The sequence below is a fragment of the Symsagittifera roscoffensis genome, chromosome 5, assembly GCF_963678635.1.
Source record: "Symsagittifera roscoffensis chromosome 5, txSymRosc1.1, whole genome shotgun sequence".
NCBI lineage: Eukaryota > Metazoa > Xenacoelomorpha > Acoela > Convolutidae > Symsagittifera > Symsagittifera roscoffensis.
In genome coordinates, this window is record NC_087066.1 from 57,556,643 (window position 1) to 57,582,230 (window position 25,588).

General features: G+C 37.8%; 1 protein-coding gene across 1 annotated transcript; it reads left to right on the forward strand.

Moving 5' to 3' along the window:
• The first annotated feature begins 249 nt into the window (after positions 1 to 249).
• On the forward strand, positions 250 to 22,356 carry LOC134845575 (histone lysine acetyltransferase CREBBP-like). Its single transcript, XM_063862526.1, has 16 exons — positions 250 to 317; positions 395 to 464; positions 533 to 760; positions 4,954 to 5,138; positions 5,507 to 5,975; positions 6,054 to 6,087; positions 6,201 to 6,423; positions 9,786 to 10,049; positions 10,281 to 10,703; positions 11,071 to 11,133; positions 13,084 to 13,548; positions 13,966 to 14,756; positions 17,817 to 18,393; positions 18,628 to 19,890; positions 20,351 to 20,810; positions 20,930 to 22,356. The coding sequence occupies exons 1-16, from the start codon at positions 309 to 311 to the stop codon at positions 21,436 to 21,438; spliced, it is 6,033 nt and encodes a 2,010-aa protein (XP_063718596.1). The 5' UTR covers positions 250 to 308; the 3' UTR covers positions 21,439 to 22,356.
• Positions 22,357 to 25,588: the final 3,232 nt, after the last annotated feature.

Below are 25,588 nucleotides of genomic sequence, written 5' to 3' on the forward strand. Positions count from 1 at the left end.
TTTTTTTGTAAGTGAAGTAAGTTTGCGTGGCCGATAGCTTTTACGCAGTAATGACTTTGTCGACCCGATGTGATAAAAACCACGTTGATTTGGCTATGGCAGAGACGGTCAAAAGAACGTAAAACTCTATTTAGACGCTAGCCAATCGTTTCAGTATCTAGCTTTACTTTCCGTCGGTATGTTACTCAACCAGATGGAGAAGTGAAAACGAGTTGGGAATTCTCAAATTTATTATGCTGAAACCTTTTCAGGTGACGAATGATTCAGATTTACAGCGCTACGTATGTTGCTGTTCAGTGATTTTTTAGATGCGCATGGTAAGAGTATTTGTTATCAGATATATTTCACCAAATCGAAATAATTGTGTATGAAAGTTTTCTGATTATTCAAATAGATGACCGAGGATCCTTACGCGACCGACGGTTTTGCTGGTCCTCACAGCAAAAGGCCAAAGTTAATTAGTAGTAAGTAGTTTTCTGAGTTTGCTGACTGTTTCGAAGTAATTTGATTTTTCAAACAAAATTTGTTTCAGACGAATTCAACGACAAGTTTTCAGAAGGAAAGAAAATCAATCTAAAAGGTTCTTCAAATGCAGCGACACCTACGGATGAATCTGACCCTCATAATCGACAACAATTCTCAACCACCATTTCGTTTAATATCAACTCGGTTGATAGTGAAAAGTTAAGTTCTCCCAATTCGATGACTGCCCTTTCTACATCCTCAACAGCTACGGATGAAAGTGGATATCAATCAGGAGGTTAGTTTGATTTAAAAAGTTTCAATGAAAACGTTAACAGTTTCATGATGTCATTCGATTTTTTTCAAGGCTATTAGAGTTAAATGTTTTCATGGCTTGCAGGTTTTTGTTCAGTGTTCAGAAGTTCTTTTTTCACCTTTGCGATAAGCAAGGGTGTTGCAACCGGCTGCTAGGTTTTTTCCCCGTGAACTACCTGTTAAAGATTTCGCAGATGTTTTATCTTGCTTCATATTAAAATCAAAATCAATCAACCATCTTCCGTGTGTATATTTTCGTTGCCTTATTCCTGAATGCCATTTTAAAGCCCCGTCGGTGGAGGTAATTGAGTTTCAAGATGTTTTTGCGGAATTTAAGTTTTTTTTTTAAATTTTTTAATACAAATTTATATTAAAAAAATAGTTTTTAATTTTTTCAATTTATTTGCCCGTTATTTAATGTGCATTGAATTATTACGTATGCAATAATTGTGCTCGTAATTAGCAAACGGTATTCATTCGGAACCCTTGTCGCTTATTAGTTTTTAAATCTTGGTATTGAGTTTCTGGGATTTATAGATCCCACCACTTCGCGAAGTGGGGACGGACTAAGGCGTTGTCTTTTTTTTGAGCAGGCTTTGATTGCCTCATAATAAAGCCTTTTCAACCGCTATTCCGATTCTGAAAGGAGCTTCAAAAAAGTTGTATGTCGAGAAAATTGGTAACAGCATTTTTGGGTTTACAGTTTAAATTAGACAACTTGATCTGAGGCTGACATCCAAATTTTATTCTTCTATAATTATAACGTTGTTTTTGCTATTGCAACAACTCATACTTGACGAATAGGATTTTTTGGAGGAGGGGTGCTCGCCTTCCTTCAGAGATTCGACCTCTTCACAATCCAAAAAGTCCGCCAGTTTGTTTATTTGTACGACATCCAGCTTCTTAAGGCGCCGGTTTATACAAACTTGACGTGTGAACGTGCCCAAAACACGCGGATTTTTGGTCAAAACTTTCCTGTCTTTTCTAATCGTTGTTGTATTTGCCGTTACCATTATTTCATCGATGCTTCGTTCGTACCGGGCGTGGGATACTTGTGCGAAGATTTCCCTGAATTCAATCGGTGTTCTTCGACGTTTTGCAAATCTCTTACCCCTTGAGCATTTTGTGTATATTTTTTTCTGGCAACTTTTATATACTCTGCTTCTTTGCACTGGGTTACTAATCTCATCTACCATTCATGCTCCCATTGTTACACTTCCTTATCTCTTTCCTTTTCTCTTGAACTTTTTCTTTCGTTATTGCTTCTTCAATCCACTTGGTGGCTCTCTCAATACTTTCCTCGAAACTCATGTTTCCACGTGTACTCAAGGACTGAGGTTTCTCTTTGTTTTCTCTCCACAGATGTCCATTCCTACCTTACGGTTTGTCCTGGCTACCTCGATCCAATCTGCTACGCTTTTATTTCATTTTCGATAGCTTTCTTAAAGTCGCGGGAAAATGTTTGCTCTGGTTTTCTGTCTAGCTGAGGGGATTAATTTTCTCAGTGTTTGATTACTCCATTTTTTCCCACCGAAGTGTAGTGGTCCTGCACATTCTTGTTTCCCCTTGTTCTCTCCAGTTTCTTGATCGATTGTCTCGTGGGAAGGCTTTTTTTCATGGATGAAGACGCCTTATGAATTGTTGGCCTTGACCCATTTCTTTCCTGATGTGGGCACGTTGTACTCTGAGAAGATCACCTCTGCATCCGATTTTCCAGTGGTTTTAGGATTTCTGAAAATCGGTTTCTTCTCGGAAAGGACACTCTTTTTCTCTGGATGTCTTTATGGCACTAAATGTGTTTTCCAATTTGTTTTTTTTTACTGTCAATTTTCTTGCTTTCTTTTGTTTTTTTGTTCTTTCTGGGGGACCACACACCAATCGCATACGAAATTATAGTTGTGCTCTTTGTGTTTTTCTGGATAGCGCACTTCAAATGCACCCATCCGCCTTTGGCACCATAGGCTGGTTGGGTTTTTGTCATTCATCTGCTATTTGCATATTTGGTACTTACTGTCGGCTGTGGTCCGGGTTTATTTTCTCTGTCCCCCGCCTTTAAGAGCAGCTGAGCCATTTGGGCGGGATTACCTGCATCAGCATTCAGAATCCGGCGCCATGATGCCAGCATCATAACTTCATGAGACCGCCTGAGATTTTCTATCGGGGTCGGCTTAACCCGTTGCTTTGAAAAGGAAAGTCGGTTGGTTCCTCGTGTTGCTGCCGCGGCAGCCTTCCATCCGCCTTTGTGCGAAGTTTGCTTTCCGAGCTTCTCCCCACTTGCAGGGACCACACAATGAAGCAGGGGCGGATTTTGCGGGGGGGGGGCGATGCCCCCTCAGGGATTCGACCCCCTGCCGACCCCCCTTTGGTACTTTTAAGAAATCCAGTTTTGGCCGACCAACCTTAAAATTTTTCTAAAGGCGCCTTTGGCGCCAATATATACTAATTTTGAGGGGGGAGTGCGCGCCGAAAAAACGCAATTTTTTGGTCAAAATTTTCCAAAAAGTGCCTAAACACGTTTTTGGCCTATTTTTTCAACATTTTGCCTGCGGCACAGAAAATTTGGCCAAAATAGGGACATAACAGTGCTGGGAGAGCTCGAAAAATCACAATTTGGTCGACCTAAAAAAAGGTCGACAAAATTTTCGAAAGTTTTTTGAAAATTCGTCCCCCCCCCCCCCCCCCCCCCCTCGAGAAAATCCTAGATCCGACCCTGCAATGAAGAAACTTTAATGTCAATTTTTCAAGGCTTTGGTTTAGATCCTCTCGTTGCCACAAACGACGCAATCTTAATTTTTTTGGTTTCTTATTTCGATCGAAACTTTTTGTGCTACTTCCACAGAAATCGTTTCCTTGTTTATATTGTTGTCCCAACTCACACTTTGTATATGTACTTTTTCGCTTTTCTTGTTTTTTAAATATTATAATTAATTTGTGTGTTCGGCTTACCAGATTTCGGCTCACATTATGTCGGCCTAGTTGTCTAGTACTGCATCGTTTGCAGAGCAGAAATATATCTTCATGATAATATATTTTTCTTCTAAAATTGATGTTCATTCAAATTTGTTATAGTTCAACTTTTAATGACATCAAAATTCTCGGCTTAGTTACCACTTGGTAAACTTTTACTTATCCCCATTTTATGCTGATGGTTGGCTTTTATGACATGCTTTCCTCGGAGTGATTTTCATTGAGGCAAATAATGAAATGAAATTTGTGTGAGATGTAGTTCTTTGGTCATTTGGTGACTTCAGTCATTTTTTGTCAACTAGCTTGCCATCCTTTGTTTGCGATGTATCGCAAGTGATGCGAAGCTGCTCGCAAGTGATGCGAAGCTGCGTTTCGCCTTTGTTGAATTTATTTTCTTAAATCAGTGTAGTCGGAATATTCTTAGCGCAGCTATCGTTGTTAAAGTAAGATTATAAAACTATGAAATAAGTATACGATACAAATAATGACATATATAGTAACAATCGAGAAGTTTTAAATCCTGAAGACCTCCAAGTTGGCTCTGGCTCTCGTATTCTTATTAAAGACTAATAATTCCAACAAGACTGCTCGTATCAGGGCGAAGCCCTGAATGTTCCGACTGCCTTTTAAGGTTTATGGAGCAGCAGTAATAACATAAAAATTAAAAGAAATAAAATAAAATGAAAATTTTTTTTAACTAAAATTTGAAATTTTTTTTTAATGAAAATCATCCCCCCACACGCCATATAAAGTACAAAAAGAGAGATTTTGTTACTTGTAACAAATCAATTATGGCAAATAGGCTTCGTTCAACTAATTTGGAACGATTTATAAGACGGATTAAATCTCCGCTTACGCGTTAATAGCGGGAATTATATCGCGCGTTAATTGTCCCAAACTGGTCAAAAATGTCCAATATGGCAATCTTTAAACCGTCATAACTTTACAAAAAATAATCACAGGTGAAATATCTTTTCAAATTTAAGCTCAAGACAATAGCTTGCGAATGATATAAAAAAATTCGAAATTTGTCGAAATAGTTAAAAAGTCGAAATTTGTCTGAAGAAAAAAAAACCCACCACGAGCACAAATATTCCGTTACTTTCGTATCGAAAGTCGGATCAATAAAAGAAGTTTGCGAAACCGATAAACCAAAATTTCAACAGGTATGTCGGTTTTCTTTGGTTTTTGATTGTGATTTAATTACAGGAAATTCTTCGACGCCCCAACCTTCAGTGACTAGCAATGTGTCTATGAATGGTGTATTTTCTGGCAACACAAACTTGGGATTTTCATCTCAAGGAGGACAGGTCTCAGTGGTGATGACTAACATGCAAACATCCGGGCTGCAATCTCAAATACCAGCTGCAAATGTGAACTTCAACATTAACAAGGTTGATTAGATCCGATCATGAACAGTAAATTCGAAACAAATCTAAAGCTAAAAGATGCAAGAAGCAATTTCTGTCTTGCTGAATAGGTGTTCAAAAATTAAAATGAACATTTCTGGAAAGCTTGCAATGCTTTTGTCTGCACTTCCAGTTTTGGAGATTTACTTTTTATAAGTCACCCGTTGCTTATTCTGCTTTTGGGACTCAAAATCAGGATTAAAAGGGCTTCGACGTACTCTCACACTCAAAAATGTTTAATTTAATTCTTAACTTAAGCAAAAGCTTTTGTGAAAAAAAAATATTAATTTCCACCCCTTATTAAGTATCATCTACCAAACAAAGTATGTTGATAATTTATATTCTGTTTTCAGCAATTTATACCTAACCCAGCTACTGGAAACATGTACCAAACAAATGGTCCACAGAATTCAAACCTAGCGTTTAATATTTCATCTGCGAACACATCAGCGTCGCAATACATGCCAATGAATCCAGGCACGGCATCTTACCATCAGAATTCAGTGGGCGCTAACAGGACTTTTACTCCTCCCGTGGAACCGAGCAGCTCTCAGAAAGACATTTTGACCCGCCAACAGCTCATATTCTTTTTCTGCCACTCGAACGTCTGCATAATGAAAAATGCTAATAATTCCAGACCAGCGTGCAAAGTTCCGCACTGCGCACAGAGCCGAATGATTCTGCAGCACTTGCAGATGTGCGCTAATAGTAGGTTCTGCAATGTGCCATCTTGTCAAGGACTGAGATGGGCGAAGGAGCATTACTCTAATTGCAAAAACATGTCTTGTATTTACTGTGAGCCAGTCAGGAGAAACAGACCGGGTAAGTGGCCCAATTGTCAGAAATGTAATATTCCATTATCGTTCTGTAAATTATCTACTCAAGTTGATGTTGTTTTAGCTTTTGCTGCTGCTTCCACGCAGAATAATATTAGGTAAGATATTAGCGAATTATGTAAACATTTAACCATGTTTGTCTACAGCGATGTAGATAATTTTTTGGAAGCTTGACGGATTTGATAAAAATTAATTGTTAACAATGCTTTAGTACCTCCAGTGACCTAAAGAAGAAATTAAGAGACTGGATCATGTCTGATGAGCCTTTGAAGAGGAGTGACAATGGAGCAGGTAGAAAGAATCCTCGCTTTGAGCTAAACAACAAGACTCGTCTCTCGTGCATCGCCAACATGGTCAGCGCCATCATTCCATCAAACGACTCTTCTGCAAACCCACAGGGCTGCCTATTGGCCAACGACGATCAAGCACGTCAGGTACATTTAACCTCATCACATAAAACCTATTTTCTCAAGGAGTTATTGATTTCTCACGACTGGTATTTAGATGTTGCATTTGAGATCAGTAAGGGTGTTGCAACCGGATTATAGTTTTTTTCCCATTAATAACGTTGTTAACAGAATGGTCATGTTTTCTACCGTAATTTTACTATTGCACTGCCTACATCTGAGTTGAAATTGACTTACCTCTGACAATTTATTTTAGATAGATTGAAATCAATTTCTCCGACCCTCTTTAAAAGACATGAAAAAATTCAATTTTTCAGAATTAAAAGTAAATGCCCATTTTTTCTACTTTTTCACAAACATAACATTGTTCGAAGACTTATTTGCTGTATGTGAGTGGCATACTGCAGTTGCAATAATTGTGTCGGCTTCGTGAGAGGCATGTTGTATTTATCATAATTTTGTCGGCTCAGCTCCAGCAGCAAGCACTTTCCTTGATAGATCAGCTAATTTAAACTTTGAAGCGTACCATATCTAAAATGTACAGGTTCTAAATTTTTTTTTGTTTCAGGCTTTTCTTTTTGCGTTAAAGGTTTCTTAGGCTTTAATGGTGTCAGCTTATATCGATTTTGTTGAGACTCATCTCTAGGTTGGTGGTTTTATATCCTCTTTTTTCACCCAATTCAATGTGCTCATTTATTTGGTGGCCTTTTTGTTGCAATAACATTGTATGGATGCTTTGTTTTTGCTGCATAGCATTATATCTTTGTATTTGGTTAATTGGTGGCTTGTGTTTAAAAATATTTAGCCCCCATGGCGCATTTGGTAGGGCGTGTGACTATATTGTCCAGGTCGGAGCTTCGATTCTGGCTCATAACAGATTTTTCATTTTTTTCGAACCATTTTTCTCACATTTTTTCGCTTGTCTTAGTAAAGTTGCAGCTTGGCCTGTGTGTCAAGGCTGATTTTTACCTTCTATTTTCTTGTTTCTCTTAGGCCCCTTTGCAGCCTCCCCTCTTCAAGAATATCTAATTGAATTGTGGTTTTTACCTTTTATTATGGCTAAATGCGTCATGTTACGATCTAAATCTGTTCACAATGGTTAGCGTGTTCACTATGCCAATTTTCATTGCATTATGTCAACTTTATAGTAGTTTTTCAAAATTGAAAGATGGGGAGGTGGATGTGGAAAAAAGTCTTTGTTTTTTATAGCCGTTTTTTTGAGCGAATAGCAGCTGCGCCTCTTTAAAATTTTGTTTCAATGCTGATCATTAACGGCAATGCGAACTTACTGCTGACAGTTGTCTTTCTCAACATCTTTTCCCTCGAAATGAACTTCAAAAGAATCAAAACTATTACAAAAAATTTTTGGATACGGTTGTGATTAGCAAGCGTTATCTGATGGAACTTTTTCAGACTCATAATTTTTGAAATCTTTTGAATCAGTCGGTTAACTCTGATTGGGTCAATATACGAATTTTTTTTTCTAAATATGACTACATTGTTGGTTGTGGCTTTTTCATTTTTCTGCTTTATGTGCTCCCAAAAAAAGTTGCTTCCTTGCAAGAAATCAAAAAAGGTAGATATTTTGCTGTTTGTAGCAGCATTTTTGCTTTGTGTGATTTTTTTTGGGACTTAGAAATTCCATTTTCGAAGTATTGGTAGCTCAGTGTTTTTAGACATTTTTTTTCGGCCCAACTGTTGCCAGCTCAACTTTTGTCGTCTTAGTTACCGCTACGTAAATTTTGTTTCGATGCTTATTCAGCACTAGCAAGCAGTTCTTAGGCAGACAGTTTAGGTTTTTTTTTCATTAAATGAAGTTGTGCAAATCAAGACAAGGTAGAAAAATATGGTAGACTTTTCCGAGGTTTTCTCAAAAAAAATCGACTTTGCGGCTTTCTTCTTTTATGATGGCTGGCGTGCCATCTTATGTTTGATGTTTCTTCCGGCATCTCTACTGGGAGCAGGTTGTGCTAGTGAGACAGGGATGGGATTTTTCAGAGGGTGAGATATCAGGGGGTCTAAGATAAAAGAATCTAGGATGTGATGCATCTACAAAGGCCTGCCTTTGCCTATTTGTGGGCAGATATTTTTGTTGAAGACCCTTGAAATGGTTTGAAAGTAATAGCTTAATTCATTAAAGTTACTGAAGGTCGTACGATTATTTGTTTCGGTTATGATACTTTATATTTTGGAGATGGTATTGCTGTAGTAATGAAGAAAAAGTTAACAGGACGCTTCTGGGTGACGATGGTAAAAATGTAGGGCAGAAGATAGAAAATAAGTTTTGAAAGCAAATTGCGAAGCCAGTGAGTGATGATGATGGTAGATGGTTAAAATTTAACATCTTGAGATTACTTTTTCTGTAGCGCTTATTTTTATGCGACCTTTTTTCTCGCAGAGAGAGCACTTTGAATCTCTTCGAGTTATTTTAATGTGTTACTCCGTATACTGCGCGCGCTTTTTCAGATGATCGCTTGCAATGATCAGCGAAGTTTAGGGACGAGACGAGTCCACGCAGACATTTTACTGGTGTTTCTTGGGAAGAAGGCCATTTTCACTTTCGGCTCAAGAAAAAAGCCTACGGATTTTTACTGATTAAAAAAAAAACAAGACCTAGAGGTAAAAGCAGGTGTAACTTGGTTTAGAACTTTGATAGAAGTTTTCTGGTATTCTGGTGCCTTGATGGAGATCCAGGAGGGTAGATTGTCGATAGTTTTCGATTGGCCTAGTGGGGCTACAATTGTTCTAATAGACGGCGCTTTTTGTTATAACCATCATTAATTTAAAAAAATTCGAGAATAGAAAGTTCCGTGGTTATTGAATGCCTCGGTGGAAATCAAATTGATGGTCGGCTTTGGGGAGAAGCTTGATGAGTGTTGTGTTAATTAAAAACTTTTTTGCTAGGATTTAAGGTCTTTGTTTGACATCGGGAGCGGTTAAAGGTTTCCGCCATCTTTACGCTTGCGAGTAGCAAGCGTTATTTGAAATTTTCTGCTTTTGGAGGAATTATTTTTAAAGATAGAGAAAGAGAGTTTAGAAGTTCCAGCTAATATTCATATTGTATATTTGTGTACTTTGCTCTTTGTGATATTCGGTTTTTTTTTCATAAGATAAATGCCTCATCTTCTATCCGAAATTAAAATTCGATTTTTTTTCCAATTCATCAAACTGCTAGGTACGAAGTTAAGCTATCGAAGCTAGAGAATTGATTTTATTGGAAGCAATGTTCAAAGAATCACAAGGTTTTTTTAAAATTCCAAAATTCCTCATAATTTCATGGCTTTGAGTTTAATGGTATTGAAAAAATCAGCGTATTAAACAAAACGCCTGTTGAAGTAGGCTCAAGTCTATGCTTGTAAAGTGACGATGAATCTAAGCCGCCTTTGCAGGTGATTGATCTGACGAGACAAGTAGAAGTGGAAGTGTACTATGAGGCCACCGACAAGGACCAGTACTTCGAGATGATGGCCAGGAAGAGCTACGAGTTCCAGAAGCGGATGGAAGAGTTGCAGAACAAACAACAGACGACCCAGTTCCCCCCAGCCAACCACAGTCTGGGAAACTCACTATCTTCTACGGGAGGCAGTAATTGCACCTCTAGTGCTCCAGCAAATGCATTGATGACAAATGATTCAAACTGCAGTTTACCCTCGGTAACATTTAAAAAAGGAAATTTTGCAATATTATGCTAGAAACGGTACCTCTTTCAGAGAGTACATGATTTTGTTCCTTCCAATAATTTCCACTCCGCTCCGATGTACTCTCTTATTAATGACCTATATTGGTCTAGTTAAATGTGAATTAGCGGCTGACTCTGAATTTTCGCCTACCGAGAAAATGTTTATTGCAATTATTCCATTTCAATTTAGTTTTGATGTGTTTAGAATCACATGGGCAACAAAGATGTGGGCGTGAGCTCGAATGGTTCCATTCTGTCTTCGCTGTTGAACAACAGTCGAGACTCCTCGTCTCGGGGACCTCTGGTGTCCACAACTTCGGCAACCTTGTGCTCCACCTCCTTCACTGCGACAACTAACTCCTCTCATGTCCCGTCGGCGGACTCATCTAGTGCCTCTCATTCACTCGACCAACCAATCACAGCCTCTTCCTCCTCCTCCTCTTCTTCGTCACTAGTTATAAATAATAACACACAAGTGACTAGTAGCTCCAACTCATCTCTCTCTTCATCCGTAAGCAATTCCTTCGCTCATGATGCGAGTACAAATAGCAGTTTAAACAGTGTCCAGGAGTCGCATGGCGGCGAAGATTCAAATGAAAACGCAGCTGTAAAGAACGAACCCATTAAGGTAAGAACGACATTCGCTTGGTTGCCCTTCGGAAGTTACTAGTGCGGAAAATATGTATTACTTCGATTGACATCAAGTTCATTCGTTGTGTAGTGCAGCCAGTGAATATATTTGTTCAATATCGGATCTCAATTATGTAAAAAAAGTATATTGGTTAAAGATTGTTTCTAAATATCCAAATGGACTCTCAGTTCGATTCTTAAATGAACATAGAAGAATTCATCGCAGTTAATGTTCTGTAAAAATTTGAAATTTTTTTGTGAAAGTTGCAAGTAAATTGTTTGACCACTATCCAACCTGCTTTTGTGAATACATAATATGAAATTTTTTGAAGCCGACAGATTTCAACAACTACTATATATTTTAGGACGAGCCTATGGACACAACCCAGGCAAAAGAATCTGCCCCTAGAATCAAAGAGGAGCCTATGGTGAGACTAAAAATGTGTTTACTATTTATTACCCTTGCGATGAGCAAGGTTATTGCTATCCGATACTACACTTTCCCCCGTAAACAACTTTGTTCACAGATTGGTAATTTCAGTAGGAAATGTAAATTTCACATCTGACATGCTCAATTTCAAGAAATTCAACTACAACTATCATCATTTAAGAAGTGATTAGGCAAAGACTGTTTCAGGTTGTAATTAATTTTTCAAAAAACAATTTCTTAAATTTTTTTCGGGTTCGTGGTTTTTGCCCTAGTTTCTGTCGGTTTATTTTCCGGTTTTTCTAAACACATTTTTTATCCTGTGGGGTATTTGGTTCACTTTTTAAATCATAGGTTTTTTCCAATTTGAACAGTTTTGTTTACTACAACTGAAAATTCAGTAATTTGTAAATTTACCAAGTCTAATTTTCCGTTATTTTTTTCATCTTTTTTAAGAGTAATGAACGTGGCGAGTGCTCTTATACAGGTCTTTTTTTGTTTTGTTTTTTTTTTTTCAGGAAAAAGTCTTCAGGAAATTTGTTCACGCTCGGTTTTGATTTTTCGCGGTTTGACTTATGATTTCTTTTTATATTCAGTACATTTCTTTTCTTAAAAGAAAGGCAAACTCCACAATCGAACAGCCAAATTGTAGACGTCACGAAAAACGTGATCAACTTCTAATTTCGAAAATTGAAATGAATTATCAGATATCCAAGCGAAATAAAAGTTTTACATATTGATCCAGTTTTCTCAAATTGGATTAATTTTAACAAAAAGTGTCCATCATAAATTGTTCTACAAATTCAACGAGCTTTAAGGCTATCTATTTTTTTCGAAATTCAAAAGATTTTATGTTTCTTTGCGTTCATTACTCTTTTCACACTGTCAGCTGGCTATGTTTTTTTAAAAATTATTTAAGCAGATTGTTATTTCGGCCTAGTCATATTATATTGCATAATTTCGAGGGCATAATATATTCGTATAGGATTTTTTTGATTAGTGTAGATGTCGTAAAAACTTTTAAACTTTTTTCATGAATTTTTTTATGACAACAGTATTGTTTTCGGCTCATTAGGTTTCGACTCAAAGTTTGTCGCATTTGTTGCCGCTCGGTGAATGATTTCCAATTTTTCTAAAGCTGTTTATAAACGTCATCCGATACAACCATGAAGTTTTTGTAGCTGTAGTTTTCAAACTTTTTCGAGTGATTTCAACTTCATTTGTCTGAATTTTTTTACTCCTGATTTCCATTGACTATATTGTAGCGCAATGTGTAGCGCACTTCAAGTTTTTCAAGCAAGATCATTATTGGCTGTTGTTTTCTGCCACAGGTTTTCATCAAGATGAGTTTTGGTTTGAAATAAACATTTGAACATTTCGGGTGTTGTTTTTGTTTTGATTGTTTCTTAAGTTCACTTCATTTCCTAAGTTGAAAAGACGACAAACTCCACTATCGAACAAGCAAAAGTGTACAAGTCACAAAAAATGTGATCGATTACTAGTTTACAATGTGGATCAGTTTTCACGTTTTCCAGCGAAATAAAAGTTTTGCCTTTTGATCCAGTTTTCTCAAATTGGGTCAATTTTATTTGTCAAGCATCAATTGTTGTAGAGGCCATCTGTTTTTTTCTTCGAAATTTAAAGGCTGAGATTTTTTTTCTTCAAAAAGCAAGTACGTTTTTTTTTCTGTTTCCCTGCGTCATGACTCTTATTCAACTGTCATTTTTGGCTTTGTTACCGCTTGGTTAGTTTTCTTCCGATGCTAATTTTACATTCTGTTGTCTTGACAAGATTTTTTCAAAACTAGTTATATTCATTTGATGGATCTAATTTTTTCGACTTGCTCGATTTTTTTCGGCTTTGCGGCTTTCTTGTATTGTATTGCAAGTGGTACGGAACTCCGTGTCCCCTCTGTGGTTACATTGAATTGTTACCGACGGTCATTTTTCAGGATTCTAACGTGAAAACAGAATCTTCGAGCGAATCTAAGGACGCTTGTGAAAAGAAATCGCCGGCTCAAACGACAACTTCAGACTCTCCTTCAAATGACATTAAAAAGGAGCCCGACGGGTCTTCCGAATTGAAATCCGAATGCAAGCAGTCTTTACCCGGAGTTATAAAACGATTCACTATTGACGAAATACGACAATCATTGTGGCCGGTTCTGCAGCATATAATTGGGGTTCCGGAAAGCGAACCATTTCGAGTTCCTGTGGATTACAAGAGTCTGGGTCTGACAGACTACCCGGAGGTGGTGAAGGAACCGATGGACATCTCGACCATCAGGAAGAACATGTTTGATGAAGAGAAGTACTGCGAGGATCCTTGGGGATTCATATCGCACATGCAGCTCATGTTTGCAAATGCATGGCTGTACAACAGGAAGGCAACCAAGATCTACAAAAGCACGACAAGGGTGAGAAGCTAATTTGGGAAATCAGACGTGTACTTGGCAAGTTTTAGCTGTTGTAAAACAAGTTTTAACTGTTGTAAAAACTAGTTTTAGCGTTTTAAAAAAGCTTCCATCTGAGTTAGCATAATTCATTTTCATGATAACAGGAAATTAGGTTTCAGTCAATTGTGGAAAATTGGAATTTAGAGAAATTTTGAACCGTAAATTAGTATCGCCTCAACGCTAAAGTAAATCTAGGAAAACTTTGTTTTCGATACAAGAGTTTCAGTATAACAACTCACTGACAGCAGAGATAGCCAAGAAGGTGTAATCAATACCGTGCACCATAACACCGTGCACCATAATGAAAGGGTTACCTCGAATTTTGAACAGAAAGGTCCGAACATCCATCCTAATTGACGGATCATTTTTGTGTTTCAGCTCAGTGAAATTTTTTACGAGAAGATTGACGAAGCAATGCGTAGTCTGGGCTTCTGCTGCGGACAACATCTCACCTTCAGCCCCATCCCAATCTACTGTTACCAGAAGCTGTGCCATATTCCTAGGGACGCCAAGTACTATGTCTGGACGAACACGTCGCCTAAGACCGGTATCCTCAGTGAGAAGTACATCTATTGTAACAAGTGTTTCAATGAAACCTCCACTGGAATTGACTGCGATGAGTTCCCAGTTTCTGACGAACCAGGAGTGCCTGGCGCGCAAGTCCTCAACGTGCACAAAACTGCTTTCGAGCAAGTTACGAATAACAGCGTCGAGTCGGAGAAGTTCGTGAAATGCACAGGCTGCGGCCGGCATTGGCATGTGATCTGCGCTATGTATCAGCCGGCTATGGCGCCAGATTTCCACTGCCCTACGTGTCTTAGAGTGCAAGGCGTTGGCTCTGGATTTACCCTAAATCAGACACAAGAGTTGTCCAAGTATGCTGCTAGTCGTCTACCTACGAACAAGATGGCATCGTTTATTGAGCGAAGTGTAAATAAATTCCTTAAACCGAATGACTGCCCGCACGTCTCAATTCGGGTACTGAGTTGTTCAACTAAAATGGCGGAGGTGCAGCCAAAAATGCAGTCCCGTTTTCCCGACTACCCCAAGCAGTTTCCCTACAGAAACAAAGCCTTGTTTGCCTTCACCCAAGTAGATAACAGAGATGTATGTATCTTCGGAATGACCGTACAAGAGTATGGCTCTGATTGTCCACAGCCCAACACAAGGTATGGAGAACTATGATCTTAAAAGATACTTATCAAATGCCCATGATATGATTAATATTCACTTATCGAGATCCTGTATAAGTGTCAATCAACGGAGTGATAACACTTTACATAGGTCGTGTTAATTTTATTTTAGCGATTTGACTTTTGATTTATTTTTGAGTTCAATTCAAATGAATTTGCTAAAAGGAAGGCAACTTACGGTCTTCAATAAAAAGTCGAAATGGCAAGCGAAGAAACATAAATGACTTTAAGGTTCAAACCGAGATGTCAATTTTCAGGTTTTGCAACGTAATAAAAAAATACCTACTGGTCCATTTTTCTCAATTGGGATAGTTTTAATCTTAAAAGTGGCAAACATAAACGATTCTTGAAGATAGAAGAGCTTTAAGTTGAAAATTACTTTGAAGTTTGGCTGTTGGACAATTTGAAAAAGTTTATTTTTGTTTTTTTTTCTCATTTGGTTCGTCAAAACTTTTGCAATTGCCTGTTTTTCTATTTTGGCAATTGAGCTTTGTATAGAAAAAAGTTATTTTTCATCGCGAGGCTCGTTTTTTTTCGGAATGATTTTTAAAGAATATGAGCACTTGCGAAGCGAGTATATTAGAACGAACCTTCTTTTTTTCCCAATCTAAGTCGCAATTATTGGTGCCACGTTTGGGGCTTCTTTACAGCTTTTTCATAGCATGTGCTTTGACATTCGAATAGTAATAAGTTAACATAGTTGATGCATTTTTAATTCATCAAATGAACCGAATAAAGTGATTTATTTAAAACAAAATAACAATAATGAAAACTCGATTTCAGTTTATACCTATGTGCCTTTATGATTTGCGTTTTGTTAAATGCTAAGTTAGTGTGGATGCCTTCAGTTTGTTATATTCCAAATTATTACTTGCGTTTTCGATTTTTTTCGACTTAGCGGTTTTCTTGTTTTTTATCGGAAGTGGTCCGAAGATCAGCTTTGCCTCTGTTTACACATTTGTGAGATAGTAGCAATGTGCCTACCTGATTTTGATCTCAATTGAGAATTTTATTGGCAAAATTAAGTTTGGTTTCAACAATTTCAAACGTCTTGTGTTTTAGGGAAAACAGTAACACCTATTCGTACATCTCTTGAATTAGAAGCACCTCTATTTTAGTTTTGCCTCTGTTTACACATTTGTGAGATATTAGCAATGTGCCTACCTGATTTTGCTCTCAATTGAGAATTTTATTGGCAAAATTAAGTTTGGTTTCAACAATTTCAAACGTCTTGTGTTTTAGGGAAAACAGTAACACCTATTCGTAAATCTCTTGAATTAGAAGCACCTCTATTTAAGTTTTGAAGCGTACAGCAGTAGTTTCATCTGTTTTATCGGGTGATAGGTTTTTCAGCAGGCTGGTTTTAGCAGACCGATATTTTAGCAGGCTCATAACAATCAGAAAATCAAAACGCTAACTACAAATGAAGTATTGGCAAGTAGCCACCGCTTGCTCCGTTGCGCTTACATTCGACACGAGTGGTGTTGTGCGTGTGAATCATTGCTCGCCGCTAATTGGGATGCTTCTGTGTTTGAAAATATTATTGTTTCGTTTCAAACTAAGCGTCTTTTTACGCCAGTCAATCAGAGATGCGTCAGTTGTAATAGGTTGGTCTGCTGAAATTTCATTTTTATGCTACAATTAGTCGTAAAAATTCGTAAGCGTGGAGAAGAGAGGGAGGGGTGGTTGGGATTTTAAGGCGGGTGAGGGTTAGGAAAAGTGCCTGGAAATTTTAGCCAGTTTTAAATAGTTTGTGCAAAGTTTCTATTTTTTTTAATGCGTAGCGTAGGTAGAAAAGAAACTGGCGCAAAAATCATCAAATTGATTTGAGGAATGCTAAATGATTTGAATTCAACGTTTATACGCAAAATTTTTAATTTTTTTTAAAGTTGGGGCAAGTATACTAAATTGAACAAAATTTGAAAAAAAACAGTCTTGTAATTTGAAAAAAAAAATCAGTTAAATGGTTTCGGTTCAATTCAATATCCATACGCGAAATTTTAATTTTTTCAATGTTGGGGCAAGTATACTAAATTGAACAAAATTTGAAAAAAAACAGTCTTGTAATTTGAAAAAAAAAATCAGTTAAATGGTTTCGGTTCAATTCAATGTCCATACGCAAAATTTTAATTTTTTCAACGTTGGGACAAGTATACTAAATTGAACAAAATTTGAAAAAAAACAGTCTGGTAATTTGAAAAAAAAATCAGTTAAATGGTTTTGGCATTTTTAGTTTCTATATTTTTTTTTGGAAAAAGATAGCTCTGCGAAAAGGTGTTAATTTGCTAGGTGGTTAGGTCTTGCTGAAATTTATTCACCAAGTGAGGAGGAACTTGGCATTCGGACGTGTTTTTGTTCTTTTTTCTACGCAAAATCAAGTGCCACAAATAGTCTTCAGATGTCATCGAGTGATCAACTATATCAAAGCTAGTTCAGTCTTGATTAAATCAATATCGAAAAATTTCCACGTTTTTTGCATTTTAGTCGAATTTAAAGAAAGAGTCTTTATCCACTTCGACAATGAACCTAATATTTTCTGTGTCAAAGATTTTTAAAAAGCTAATGTTTGCTTGTTGTAGAAACTTCTGTTACAAAATATTTTGTGACAGAAACTTCTGTCACAAAATTTCAAAAGTGTTGAAACCAATGTTTATAATCACTGAAATATTGACCACTGTTTTTTTGTCAAGAAAACAGTGGTCAGATAGTTCGCTGCTACTTGCACAGTAACTGGCTACTATTTTTGAGTATAAAATTGTCTAAAAAATGACGAAAAAAGGTCAAAAAATGACTGAATACCAAAAGAAAATCGATACAGCTTAATATTCTCGGATAGTTAGCAATCACACTAATTTGCGTAGACACTTGTAAAAGTCTTTTAAAATCAGTTGTTTACTTCGTTGCCTTGCGTTTATTAGGTTTTTTGAGTTTTTTTGATATGTAATGAGCTGATGACAAGTGTTGTCAACACGGATATCCACAAACTGTGTGCGGAAAGGCTTTGGACTCGTCAATAATGAGTGTGCTTTTGTTTAGACGGGTGTATCTATCCTACTTGGACAGTGTCTTTTTCTTCGAGCCGCGCAGGCTGAGGACAGCTTTATACCACCGCATCCTCATCGCTTACTTCGACTACTGCAAGCAACTCGGATACGACTACGCCCATATATGGGCATGTCCTCCGGGCGAGGGAGACGACTACATATTCCACTGTCACCCGATTGAACAGAAAACACCGAAGCCTAAAAGACTGCAGGACTGGTACAAGCAAATGTTGGATCTAGCACAGGACGAGGGCAGCATTGAGAACTACAGAGATGTGCAAAGGGCATGTGAAGACGCAAACCCAAACGGGTTCACGTCGGCAACACAGCTGCCCTACTTTGAGGGTGACTACTGGCCGAAGGTTCTGGAGGACCTGATCACGCAAGTGGGCGACAAGGCCACAGCCAACAATAGCAACTGTTCCACTTCTTCGGCTAATAGCATAGGTGGTACGAATGGGGTGGGCACGATCGAAGAAGAGATCCATAGTGTGGAGAGTGACCCCGCCATGACCCCTGGAGCCCAGGAAGGAGACGTCGGCGCCAATCCTCCCTCAGCTGATCACATGGTAAGTATAGTCTGTTCATCGTGTCATACATTTATACTCACTACCCATTATACACAACTCTAATAATTGTTGCTTCTGAGCAACAAAAAACTAATTCAGTCCCGAATAGCTTCTTGTTTTCAGAAAAGAGAGTTTAACGGTTTTCAACTGAAACGCTTCTTAAGCAAGCAAATAGGGTTGAAGGAATTGAAAATGATTTAGTTGCTGTTACTTGAAATCGATATTTTTTTGCAGCAACAATCGTGTGGAACCCCAAATCCCCAAAACGTAGATGAAGTTGCTTCCACGCCCCCTTCAAATATGACTGCAGACAATGTCTCCAGTACAAATAACAATTCGACCGACAAATCGCAGAAGCAGCCGCAGAGAAAGAAAAGCAAAAAATGGAGTGGAAACTCAAGTAGTCGACACAAACAACGAAAGCAAGCTACTCTAGACTTAACAGAAAAGGTCATACAAAACATGAACTCGTGTCGTGATAGTTTCTTCACAATAAAGCTGCAGACATTCAAGCAAGATCCCGAAAATGGTTCAGACTGCGAAAGGTCACCGACAGTAGCCTCGAAGTCGGAAAACCAAACCAGGAAAGGAATCCAGGACCCGGATCCTGATGTACACTATGAAATGATGGAAGGGCGCGACTCTTTTCTCCACATGTCACGCGAGAAATACTGGGAGTTCTCGTCTCTACGACGAGCCAGATACTCAACTATGTGCATGTTGCACGAACTACACACTGCCGGAAACTCACTGTGCCCAGATTCGAAGAAAGATGGCCAAAATGCAAAGGCAGATGGTTCCCAGGGATCTGCGACCGGAAAGTCTGCCGGGACATCAAAGGCGGAGATGATGAACCAGTACATCAAAGTAATGGTGCACGCTACTACATGCAGGAATGCGAACTGTATGAACCCTCCGCAATGTGGACAGTTCAAGAAGCTTTTGTCTCACATGAAGACCTGTTCACAGAGGAACAGTCAGCAGAAAACAAGTGGGGGTACAAGTAAAACAAACCATAGCTGTCCCCAGTGCACTAACCTGTTCAAGATGTTCATCAAGCACGCAGAGACGTGCAACAAAGGAACGCAGCCTTGCTCAGTGCCATATTGTCAAGACATAAGGCGCAGAAACAGTAGGCAAGACTTAATGCTGCGACGACGAATGGCAATGATGATGCAAAGAACGAATAGCAGTACCAGCAACAACGCGCCATCTACTCCAACTGGACCGAGCGGCGCTAATTCACCAGTGAGCAATAACAACGGCTATCTGAATTCCCAGCCCCGCACACCCTATGCTCCCAGTCCTATTTCTGTGAAAGATCAATCGCTGCAACAAAACTCCGCGCAAAACGGGCCAGCAAACTGTCAACAGCCAACGGCGTCTTCAGACGCTTCTATAGCGTCTTCCGCATCTATAGGTCTATCGAGACCGAGTCAACCTCTTCAAACCGGCAACAGCAACCCTCCGCCAGGGGCTCTAGAAGCTGCCCAGAGAGTAAGTTCGCTTCATAAATTAAAAAATTATCTTAGCCTATGAGGACACAGCGTTTCCATAGGTTCCCTAATTGCTAGATGTAGAATGGGAGTTATAATTGGACCACTGTCAAAAGGGTATCCTAAGTTTATGGAGAAAAAATTTGGATGGCAGTAAATAATCTTATATTCTGTTTATTAGGTAAAGAATGAAGTGTTAGTCACTGATATAGGTTTTGTTCAGGAAAAGTTGGTCCATAGATTTCTTTAAAAGTTAAGCTCATTTCCTTTTTAAAAGTATCAAACAGCAAGAATGGAAAGGTCACGAGAAACGTGATCGACTTCTATTTTGATAAATGGCCCAAAAAATTACTTTTGATCCAGTTTTCTCTAAATGGCATAACTTTACAAAAAAGATGCCAACTATGATCAATTTTTGAAAATAAAATAACTGTCTGTTGTCTATTTTATGCTATGTTAAGGCAAAAACGATGGCTGCCATGCAATCTTCCACGCAGATGAGTGTCTATGGACCAATGGCAGGAGGAGGCGGCGCCAGTTCTGTCACAGGTCCCACATCTGGTATGCCCTACAATCCTATTCCCATCTCCTCCATTGGTTCTCTTCCGTCATATCAGCACCAGCAGCAAACCAACTCCCCTTCAATGGCTCCCCCTCTTCAGTCCATGGCCGCAGCTGCCGGCGCCATACAGGACCACTCCATGATGTACCACCACTCTAACCATCCCGGGGCGATGGACACATCAGGACCCAATGGGGGCGCAATGTACATGAATGGCCCTGTAGTGTCCTCTTATGGACCCCATGGACAACAAATGATGATGATGTCACCACATCAGGGAATGATGAGGGCAACGAGCAGCGGAGCTATGTATTACCAGACACCCAATGGCCAAATGCAGATGGCCCAAATGCAAATGGGTAAGTTGAGTAAAAAGTCAAACGATTTTATTCAGTGTCAATCAACGAAGTGAAGACACTTATTTACAGTGATTTATTACACCGCTTCGCCCAGCTGTTAAAATATGTAATTCGTTTAGGTCATCCTATGCGAGGCACCATGATGCGTGGCCCCATGCCAGGGATGAATATTGTAGGAGGACACCCTGTCCATGCTTCCCAGATGATAATGAGCAATGCCTACGGGGGTCCACAATTTGCTGGTGGACATCCTCAGGCCTGGAGACCGGGAATGGCAGGCGGAACTGGCCAACACCCCTCCCGAATGCAGATGCACCCCTCAATGGTAGGAATGCGCGCCCAAGTTCCAGCTAGTATGATGATGATGCAGCAAACCGGTGCTTCTCATGGACCTTCGGGACAACCAATGGGACCTGGAGGCGATGCCTCCCAACACCAGCAGAAATATCTGGGAAGTGCACCTCAGTCCATGAACCAAAACCCCCAAGTTTCGGGGAACTCTTTTGTAAATGGGACATCAGTTGGTCCCAATCCTAACTCGTCTGGCAACGCGGCGCCAAATAACTTACACCAAGCGGGCTCTTTGAATTCAGGCGAGACTTTGCAGAAGTTTGCTGACTCCCTGTAAAACTGTAGGCTTGTTATGACATCGAATATCAAGATTATTTGAGTTAAAATGCATCTTGAAAGCGGATTTGATTTGATCAAGAGAAGCTTTATGGGTTGTATTGTCCCTTTTTGTTGTAACTTAGCGATACTTTAATTTGAATTTGCCAGATTTAGAGAAAAGTTTATCAAATTTATTGAAATTTATAGAAAATTCCCTTGATTTGACTAATGAAGTCAAATTCGAGGATAAATTTATTGTACAAATTTGAAATACTCAATTCTTCTTAACTACGTGTTTATTTTCTTCTAGCACCAAAAGTTGCGACTGATAAGTGCAAGACTTTTAGTTCGTTATGATGATATGCGTCTCAATTTTGTTTATATTTCAAACTATTGTGATAACAACTGTGATCTTACTATTCTAGTTTTCGTTCCGATAAAATTTATTCATATTTATTTAATCATAGATATTCCTGAAATGTTGCTCTCCTTTGAGTTATTGTTGTATTTCAAGTGTTGGTAATGAACTATTTTCTCATTTACGGGTAAACTTATTGATTAGAATTACGCCAATGTATTGTGGAGTTTCTTTTCAATCATAATCGTCTCAGTCTGAAGCTGTTCCCATTGAAAAAATTGAAAACAGGTCGTAGCAAAAGTCAGAAAGCTTGAGGTTGATGTACTATTTTCTTGTGCTGTGTTACGAATACGAAGTTTGGCTTTTGAGAAGGAATTGTTGCTACCAGAACGTGTTATGTATATAGCAACGTTACACCTTCATTGTCAGTTATTCGGCGCAAATCATTCGTTTCAGGGACTCTTATTCAAACAAAAGTTACAGAATTTTGTTTTTCATCAGTTGAAATTTTGCTCTTGAATTTTTGGACAGTGACTGAAATTACTGTGACTACATCAGAATGAATAGTCTTTGAAGCTTACTGACGAAAATTGATAATTTAAAGAAAATATAAATTAGATCTTGTCTAAATTAATTCAGTATTTGAATATACAATTAACTTTTATTTCTTATGTTTTTCGCAACAGATCATATGTTTCTCTAATTTTCTCGGTTACTACACAAGCAAAGCTTGTGTGATAGTATGGACTCTCTTTTTTTCCAACCTCAGTCGCAAATATTAGTGTTTATTTTGAAAGTGTTCTTTTATTGCAGTATGTGCATTAGCCCAATAGCCAGCTATTAAGTATAGGTAATGCTAAGGATATTAACACAGACTATTATATTACAAATAGCACTTAAGCTTCAAGGTATCATGGATCTGTAGCGTAGAGGTAGGTAAGGAGACCCGCAGAGGGTTCGAACCTGGGATCGAATTAGAGGATTCGAACCTGAGCAGGGTCGGACGTTTTAAATGAACTTTTTCGTATACTGGTTAAAATGCGTCGGCACTCTAAATTGAGGCATGTTAGGTGGCAAATTTCTTTTTTTTTTCAAATTAACTGGTACTGTTAATGCGTTATAATTGGCTTGCATCACTTAGCAATTATGTAGACTCATAATTGGCGTGCGTCACTTAAGAAATTTTGTAGACTCAAAGTTTTACTCATTCAGTTATTCCCAGTACCGTTATCGGTCATATTTTTGCTTGTGTATGCGAAGTGCAACTTCGCCTCTGTGTTGAAATTTGCAAATGTATCAGGTGTGTAGGTTGACCAAAAAGCCAAGAAATAGCGTGCGACCCAGAAACAATGCCGATTGAAAATTCAAATATTTTTAGTCATGAACGTAGTGAATACTTTTTTATAGGTCTTGAAGATTTGTTTGTTTTTCGGGAAAATTCTTAATAGTTGTTTACGCTAAAATTTGATTTTTTGCAGTTTGACTTTGGTTCCATTTTAAGCAAAAATCATGCAAAAAATTCAATAGAAACTGCTGCACCTTCATGCAAAAAATTCAATGGAAACTGCTGCACCTACGGGAATTATTGTTCATTTGTTTTCAGTAGGTTCGTTTGCAACTTGAAGCTACTCTACTAAAAGTGTTTACACCGTTCCTTATGTTTTTCTCAACAAAATCTTGTGTTTCAATGAACAAAATGAATTTTTCTATGTAGGTAGTGTTTTTTTTAAACTATTTGTTTCAGCGTAATTTTGGTCGACAGATAAATTCCCACTATAATTTTTTTTGCTAAAAAATCCTTGTCCAAGAATGGACGTTAGCGCAAAGATTCGCTAACAGCCATGATCTGTTTTTCTTTTGGTGAGCATGTTTGAATTTCATATTTTGAGTATGTTTGAGTTTCAAATATCTGACTATTGGAAAAATGTTGTTTTTCAACTTGATACTAATTACATCAACTCTGATTTTGTGGAACAAAATTATTTACGATTTGGTTTTTTTTTAAATATTGAGTATAATAGCTAAATAGTTTCGGCTTATTTATGATGCACTGAGCGTCCACCCTAATATTATAGGTTTAGTTATTTTTTAATCAATGCTTTCTCAGCGTGCTTTTTAGAATGTATTTAATTGAAAGATTAGGATATAATTTTTTCAACTGTTTCAATAGAAGTTATGAACATTTTGAGAGATCAAATTTTTTTGGTTTTTTTTTTTTCATTTTTCACGTAATGAGTTTGGGCGAATTGACTAAAGACATGTTTTCCTCTAAATATATTTCATTCGAAGTTTTTGATGCTTTTCTCGGAATGTATTTCATTCGAATTTTTTCTCGACATCTTTCTCTTTAACCTAAGAGCTAATAAGTTTGATCGCATTGACTAAAGAGCATACGTAAACAAAAATCAATTGAATCCGCCGATCATTTTTCACGTGCGAAATATGTTGACATAATCATTTGAGAAGCTTGTGGTGAATTAATTCCATATGAAGAGCTAACTTACGTGGTAACGAATTGATAAACATGGGCAACCGACACGTGGGAAATCATCAATGGACGCAAGAGAACAAAAAAATGCTAATTTTCGAAATTCGAAGAAAAAAGTATTGTCCTTTAAGCTCTTCTAATTTCAGAACAATTTATGATTGACGCTTTTAATAATAAAACTAGATTTGAGGAAATTGGATCACTGGGTTTTCTTTATATTCCGCTGTGAAATCTGAACGTTAAGTCAACTTTCAAAATAGAAGGCATTCATAATTTTGCTTTTTTTTGTTCGACAGTGAAATTTGCCGTCTTTTCGAAAAATTTGAACTGATAAACTGATATTCAGAAACAATGGGAAATTATCCGAAAGCAAATTCCGATATTTCAATGAGAAACAAGGATAGCCCGCTCTTGTGCAAGTAGCACGTTATTTTCCTACCACATAAAAATCTACAAAAAATGTAGTTTCTAGATCACAAGTTCCGTTTTATTGTGCGTGTTGTGATGCGAAAATTAAACGAACGCGTAGAAAATAAGTGAATTACGCATAAAAAAATTTTCTTCTTTTTCTAATTTTTGCAGAGTAGTTTTTGTATTCTTTTTTAGTACATTCAAGTTTTCTCAGCCTAAGTACCAGTTTTTGAAAACGGAACAAACTCCATTGCTTAACTCGCTTACAATTTCAAGCGTTTTTTTTTTCGACACTGGGATAACATTTAGAAACTTCTATGATGTCATTCGAATAACGACTGAAAATAATAAAATGTAATATAACACAAAATTCAATCCGATACTGGTTTGTCCTTCCTGATTTTGCGTGAAAAACTAATAAGTAGGCTCGCTTTATTTTTTCCTCAAATTAAGACCAAAAATCAAAAAATTCAAACCGGTTTTATTCAAAACTTTGACTACTTTTGAAAATTTAAAAAAATGTTTCAACTCTTGACTGAAAAATTTAAACACTGATGCGAAACTGCGCTTCGCAAACGCTTGCGAGAACACGGCCAAAAAAGCTGCATCAAATAAGAACAGCTGAAATGAGAAAAAAATAAAATTAATCCTCGAAATAGGAAAAATTTGGTTACGTTTTGGGTTCGAATCTGCGACTTGGCAAATTTAAGTCTCACGCACTAACCACTCGACCACGGATGCTTGAAATCCACAAAACTAGCCACCAATAACGCAGCTACATATGCTAATACGATACAGCAAAAGTAGCACCAAATACGAAAAGACACAATTTAGCATGTAATAAATTGAAAAGCGCAGAGCCAAAATATGTATAAATTATGCATTTCAAAAAATTGCGATACACTGAATTGG